This window comes from Camelus ferus, chromosome 10, assembly GCF_009834535.1.
Source record: "Camelus ferus isolate YT-003-E chromosome 10, BCGSAC_Cfer_1.0, whole genome shotgun sequence".
Classification (NCBI taxonomy): domain Eukaryota; kingdom Metazoa; phylum Chordata; class Mammalia; order Artiodactyla; family Camelidae; genus Camelus; species Camelus ferus.
The window spans coordinates 65,473,593-65,479,946 of NC_045705.1; the positions used below are offsets into that span (position 1 = coordinate 65,473,593).

General features: G+C 53.8%; 2 protein-coding genes across 4 annotated transcripts; one reads left to right on the plus strand and one right to left on the minus strand.

The window, feature by feature from the left end:
- The first annotated feature begins 32 nt into the window (after nt 1-32).
- ZFPL1 (zinc finger protein like 1) lies at nt 33-4,067 on the plus strand. 3 transcript variants are annotated; one of them, XM_032489785.1, is made up of 8 exons: nt 33-215; nt 538-647; nt 957-1,068; nt 2,262-2,455; nt 2,548-2,620; nt 2,694-2,840; nt 3,000-3,123; nt 3,607-4,067. In XM_032489785.1, the coding sequence occupies exons 2-8, from the start codon at nt 546-548 to the stop codon at nt 3,791-3,793; spliced, it is 939 nt and encodes a 312-aa protein (XP_032345676.1). In that variant the 5' UTR covers nt 33-215; nt 538-545; the 3' UTR covers nt 3,794-4,067. The 3 variants fall into 3 exon arrangements, with proteins under 3 accessions (XP_032345676.1, XP_032345675.1, XP_032345677.1); XM_032489784.1 differs by having other exon boundaries at nt 35-197; XM_032489786.1 differs by lacking the exon at nt 33-215 and adding an exon at nt 267-396.
- Nucleotides 4,038-4,675, minus strand: TMEM262 (transmembrane protein 262). Its single transcript, XM_032489791.1, has 3 exons — nt 4,502-4,675; nt 4,296-4,395; nt 4,038-4,190 (listed from the first exon to the last, which is right to left on the minus strand). Exons 1-3 carry the CDS (start codon nt 4,673-4,675, stop codon nt 4,114-4,116), a joined length of 351 nt encoding a protein of 116 aa, XP_032345682.1. The 3' UTR covers nt 4,038-4,113.
- Between the last annotated feature and the right edge of the window lie 1,679 nt (nt 4,676-6,354).

Genomic DNA, 6,354 nt, shown 5'->3' on the forward strand with positions numbered 1-6,354 from the left:
GCGCTGGCGTCATCAGTGCGCGCTGCACCCGGAAGAGACGTGGCAGCGGAGGGATAATCGGAGCGTTCTGAGCTGGAGTGAGCTGAAGTGAGCTGAGCGAGAGCTCGGCTGAGCGCGGTCTGACCTTCCGCACCTCGCACCAGCCCTCGCGCCCGTGGGGACCGGTGCCGCCTCGGATTAGTAATACGGAGAGTTGGGTGTGTGGAGAAAGTGGGGTGTGTGGAGAAAGTGGGGGCGGGGCTTGGAAGGGGTGGGGCTCAGGAGGGGCCCCCTTGGGGGCGGGGCCGGTGGTATCGGAGGGACTGATGGAGGGGCCTGGCCGGGGGTGGGGTACTGGAGGAATGTGGGGTCTCCGGAGGCGGGATTTATTCAGGGGGCGTGGTTCCGAATGAAGAGGTACGGTAGGCAGGAATTTGGGGTTGGGGAGAATACGAAAGGTGTTTAGGGCAGTTAAGAGTGGAAACGAACTGGGCTGAGTAGCTGCGTAGTGGCAGCCACCGGAACCTGGCTCCCTACCAACTCAGACCCTCTCCTCAGGGTCGACTATGGGGCTTTGCAAGTGCCCCAAGAGGAAGGTGACCAACCTATTCTGCTTCGAACACCGGGTCAACGTCTGCGAGCACTGCCTAGTAGCCAATCACGCCAAGGTGAGTGTTCAGGGGAGCGACTGAGCAGGGCAGTGGGTGGGCAGGTGGCATTGACTTCCTCCAAATTCATAACGGCCTGGCTCTAGAATGGAAGCTCCACGAGGTCAAGGACTTAATTGTTCAACTGCTATATCCCCAATCCTTAAGACAGTCAGGCACACACACAGTATGTGTTCAATAAATGTTCATTGATTGGTCAAACGGAAGGATGAATCTCTTCTGGGTTGAGAGAAAAAGAGATATCTGGGCCTTGGGGAGATGGGCTGTGAAGCTCCTGCTCCAGTTTGTGACCTCTTTCTCCCATTCTAGTGCATCGTCCAGTCCTATCTGCAGTGGCTCCAAGATAGCGACTACAACCCCAATTGTCGCCTATGCAACATACCCCTGGCCACGCGGGAGACCACCCGCCTCGTCTGTTATGGTGAGGCCTGGGCACTTTGGGGGCATCAGGACAGGCTCAGTATGACCAGTTTCCAGGCCCTCCCTAAGCAGCAGAACAGTGGGACCCTCAAGCCTGGGAGGCTGAAGTCCCAGATTCTGGTCCAGCTAGGTTACTTACCTTCAGTGTGAGCTCAAGCAAGTCATTTTCCCTAAGTGTTAGTGTCTTTCCTTAAAACTTAAAGCTCTTAGCTTCTTCCCTGCCAATCTCGAGGGTTGAGTGAGAGCCAAACTTGTGGGTGTGGTTGTGGCTATGTGCAGTAGCTGGCCGTGCCATCAATGAGCTGAAAGCAGGGGGCTTTCAGCCATTCGGGATCCATTTCTGATTCCAAGATTAAACAAAGAGGAACTGAGGTTCCCACAGTAATGTCAGCTAAAAGAAGTCGGCAGATGCATGTGTCACAACCTTGATTCTGATGTAAGAGATTTAGCTCCACTTTTTAAAGGAACTAGTGTAAAAGAGTGAGCTCCACATACGTGTTTCTCACTGTGAGTGTGTGTATATCTGTGTATGAGTTTAGTATGTATTGTGTCTTTACATAAGTGTTAGTGTGTTCATTAGCACTGTGGGTGAGTGAATAGGTAAATGTTGAATGTGAGCATATGAGCACAGTGTGTTGTAGGGTTGCAGGAGAATTCATGGGTGAGGGTAATTGAATGTTAGCACACGTGGGTGTATAGATGTGTATATGAGAGTTAGCGTGCCTGTAAGTTTGGATACAGGGGATGGCCTTTGTGTTGGACTTTGTGTATATGAAAACATGTCTGTGCCCATGGATGTGTACATGCATATGTGTGCCCATGTATACATCTAGGAACCTTTTCTGAAACGGTTGTTGATTAGTTGTTAGCCCAGTGAGCTTGTGATGAGTGCAGGTCCAGAGAGGACTCATGGAAAGTGTAGGTGGCATCTTCTTCCCACTCATCCCCACCCCCTAGTGTGCTGGGGAGCTTGGCAGCATCTGCCTTGACTTAGTCAGATAGCGGTGACAAGGAAGGCCAAAGTCTTAGGAAATACTGATGAACTGAACCTGGGGTGAGGACGGGAAGGAGAAGGCCTGGGCTTACGCATGCATGTGCGTATATCTCTGCAGTGGGCTGGGGGCTGTTGCTTGGCTAGGGGTCCTAAATGTCTTTTTCTTCATGCCTCTCCTCCACTATTTCATGGGCCCAAAGATCTCTTCCACTGGGCCTGCCTCAATGAACGTGCCGCCCAGCTACCCCGAAACACAGCACCTGCTGGCTACCAGTGCCCCAGCTGCAGTGGTCCCATCTTCCCTCCAGCCAACCTGGCTGGCCCTGTGGCCTCTGCACTGAGAGAGAAGCTGGCCACGGTCAACTGGGCCCGGGCAGGACTGGGCCTTCCTATGGTGAGAGTGTGTCTGCCCTGGGTCCTACCTGAGCCAGACAGGTGGGTGGGGACAGCACTGGACAGGCTGGTGACATAGGTTCCTTCCTCTAGATTGATGAGGTGGTGAGCCCAGAGCCTGAGCCCCTAAACACTTCCGACTTCTCCGACTGGTCCAGCTTTAATGGTAAGTGGTAGTCTACCCCTGCTGTTTTGGCCCTCATCTCCCTGCGCTGCTGACAGCTCTCTTCCCACCACAGCCAGCGGGAGCCCCGAACAAGAGGCAGTAGCCAGCACTTCTGCTGCCCCGACCTTCTACAGCCAAGTTCCCCGGCCTCCCACTTCCCCGAGCCGGCCTGAGCAGCACACGGTGATCCACGTGGGCAGTCCTGAGCCTTTGACTCACGGTGAGCCAGAGCTGCTCCAGGCCAAAAGGGGATAGAACAGGAGTAGGCTGGTTTGTGTGGAGTCAGGCTGAGAAGGGCCGGGATCTCCCGCACCCCCTACCCCTACCCCTTGGGCCAGTTTTCCTGACCCTGTGGATGTTGATGGCTCTGTTCTTGCAGCCTCAGCCCCAAGGAAGGTGTATGACACGCGGGATGATGACCGAGCATCAGGCCTCCATGGGGACTGTGATGATGACAAGTACCGTCGCCGGCCTGCCCTGGGCTGGCTGGCCCAGCTGCTCAGGTACGTGGAGTCAGGTAGGGCAGGATGTCAGGAAGGGGGAGGAGAGGAAGTGAGAGCCAGTGGCCCTGGCAGGATGATTTCATGACCAAAGGGGCTTGTTCTGGGTGGTAATGGGACCTGGTGTTGGGCTATGCACAGAGGCCTTGGCTTGGCAGTAGAAGTCTTGGGTCTGCCCCTCTCCAGGCTGTTTCTTTGCCTGCTACACGTGAGGTTTTGACTCAGGCTCTTTGAGGCCCCTTCCTGCTCTGACACCACCCAATCTTTGACTCTCTTTATGCCTGACACATTCCAGTTCTGAGAACACAGCTGTGGCCTCAGCTGATTTGAGCTGCACAGTCCCCCTTGTAGTGGGCAGGTGCAGGGGCAGCCATCCTCACAGCACACACCACTCAGGGATGGTGGCGCGGGGGCCAGAAGATGCGCTCCATAGCTGGGGCCACCGGGGACTGGAGGCCTGACCTGACTTTCCCCTCATCCCCCCAGGAGCCGGGCTGGGTCTCGTAAGCGGCCGCTGACCCTGCTCCAGCGGGCGGGGCTGCTGCTGCTGCTGGGGCTGCTGGGCTTCCTGGCCCTCCTTGCCCTCATGTCTCGCCTGGGCCGGGCCGCAGCTGACAGTGATCCCAACCTGGACCCGCTCATGAACCCTCACATCCGTGTGGGTCCCTCCTGAGCCCTTGCTTATGGCTGGTCCAGTCTAAGACTTGGGGGCTTAAGCGAGGGGGGAAGTCTGGGGCCCTTCTCTGCTCCTTTCCCTCAAGCCTGAGACACTAAGATTCCAGGCCCAAAGCCAAGTCCACCAGAGTGGCTGCAGGCTTGGCCTGGGGTCCCTGCAGTTCAAGCGTTTGTCTTGATCTGCTTCCCCTGGTTCTCCAGCCTTCCACCCCGACCCCCCACCCAACAAAGGAACTGTCAGGTGGAAATAAATGACAGACTTTATTAAAACACCTGAAGCAGCCTTTTCCTTCCCCTTCTCAGCCTGGTCCCCAGGCCTCAGTGGTTCTCCTCCCGGTACTGGATGGCCAGAAATTCCAGAGATAGGCGGTTGAAGAACATGGCTCCATTGAGTACTGGGAAGAGGAGAGAGCCCCTGTCAGCCTTCCCTGCCCCCTCCTTGCTGCGTCTTAGGGTTCCAAAGCTCCCCTCCCCCAGAATACAGCCCCTCCCCTACTCACTCAGGATGGTCAGGGAAAAGCATCGAAGAAACTTGTCATCTGTCATCTCTGCATAGAGTGACCCCATGGCGGCCCAGCAGATGCTGATCACCTTGGAGAACTGTAGACCCCATCCAGTGGGAGAGTGGCCCCCTGACACAACAGTGGGGTTTCCATCAGCCCCTGGGCCCCCCTTGAACAGCCCTTGAGCCCCTGCTCTGGCCTACCATCAGGACAACTGTGTAGCGGAAGCTCATGTGGTCATAGTTGTGGGTGACGTAGAAGTTGTGCACATCACTGGCAAAGATGCTCAGGTGTATGAAGAAGAGCATCAATGCAGCCAAGGTGAGAATCATGCCCTGGGGGAAGAAGAGCACGGCCAGGCGGTCCCTCCACCGCATCCTGGCAGTAGCACAGATTCAGGTCAGCCGGCAGAGCTTGAACAAGCAGACACTGCCAGGAAAATCAGCCCACCCCTCTGGTTCTAGAATACACAGTCTGGAATAGCAGTAGGATTCTAGAATTGAGGACATTATAGGGGACAAGATTCTAGAACACAGGCTGGTTCCAGCCAATACAGGAATGTTTCATGGGTGGCCAGGGCAGCCCTGAATTGTGGAAGGGGTGGTGAGCTAAAGGTGCAGAGCAGTGGGGCATATCATGTTGCGTGAGGGACAGTGTTCCTCACCATCCCAGCCCACAGCCTCTGTGCTCTTGTGCGAATCTTCTCACCGAGTCCTCTCAACAGTTCCACACAGGAGGTGGTGTGGACACATTCTATAGGTGAAGACCTGGGGCTCAGAAGAGTGCAGGGGCACATGGCAGGTCCACAGCAAGTCTTAGACAGATGAGAGACTAGTGTCATCTCTCCTAATAAAACCTCTTCGGTGTAACTGGAGGGCATAACCAGGTGAGGGCAGGCCTGGGCTGGATCACAGGCTCCAAGTATTTGTTCTAAACCCTAATGGGGAGGAACTAAGGGAAGGGATAGCTGTCCTAGGACCTTCCCTGTACCCTCCTAGGTGTGACCTGGAGAGCAACAGGCTTTTCCACCTCCCCAGGTGTTCTTCCAGCACATGATGCTGGCAGCTCTCCCTCTCTGCCACCTTCCAGCCCTCAGCATTTTCACACCCATCACCTCTACCATTCCAGGAATCCCACGAGAAAGCTGGGACTGGTGGCACAAATCCTATTTTCTACGTGAGTCTGAGGCACAGAGAGGGATTGCCAGCTCAAGTTTTTACAACTAATGAGTGAGGGAATCAGTACTGACACTAAGATCCAGTTCTGCCCGAGAATGTGAAAAGTGCAGGGACAGTTAGAAGCCAAGAAGGAAACATTCCCTCTGCACACGACAAAGGAGGTGAGAATTCAGGATTGTCAACAAAATAAGTCAAAACATGCATGCTTCCAGGAACTAAGGTAGAAGAATTGATGTTGAATTTGGCCAGCCCCATTGCCTCCTGCCTCAGAAGTTAAGTCCCAGGTCAGGCCAAGACCTGAAGTCTCCTGCCTCAAAGTGGTAGGGTAAGAGCCTGACCCCACCAGTTATTGCTGCCCCATGTCATTAATCACATCAGACCCTCAGACCCCCAGCTGAACACATTAAAGGGGTGCTGCCTGGTGCCCTAATGCCCAGTCTTGGTCACACTGTTGAAACAACTGCCCCTTAGTTCTCATTTGAATGCAAATGGACTTTCATATATTAGGGCTCCTACCTCAATGCTATTCAAAAAAATCCAAGTAGTGTATGAATACGTTCTTGTCAAAGATTTGCATCATACACAAGCATATAGGGGAAAATGTAACAGTCTCCTGCCTCCACCTCCACCCCTACAGACATAACCCCTTCAGCAGTTTGGTGAGTGGGCACCTTTTGGGTCCCTTCTTGATGTAAGCTTCATACACCTACATGTACATCTACATGCAGAATTAAAAAAATAAAATCACACCGTATGTGTTGTCAAAGTATGCTTTTCAAAAAGTTAAAAACACAGTATCTAAATAAAGAATAAATGCATAACTAAGATGTATTAACTCATCAGTGAACGTGTTCCCCCTCAGTAAGGTAGTTAACACA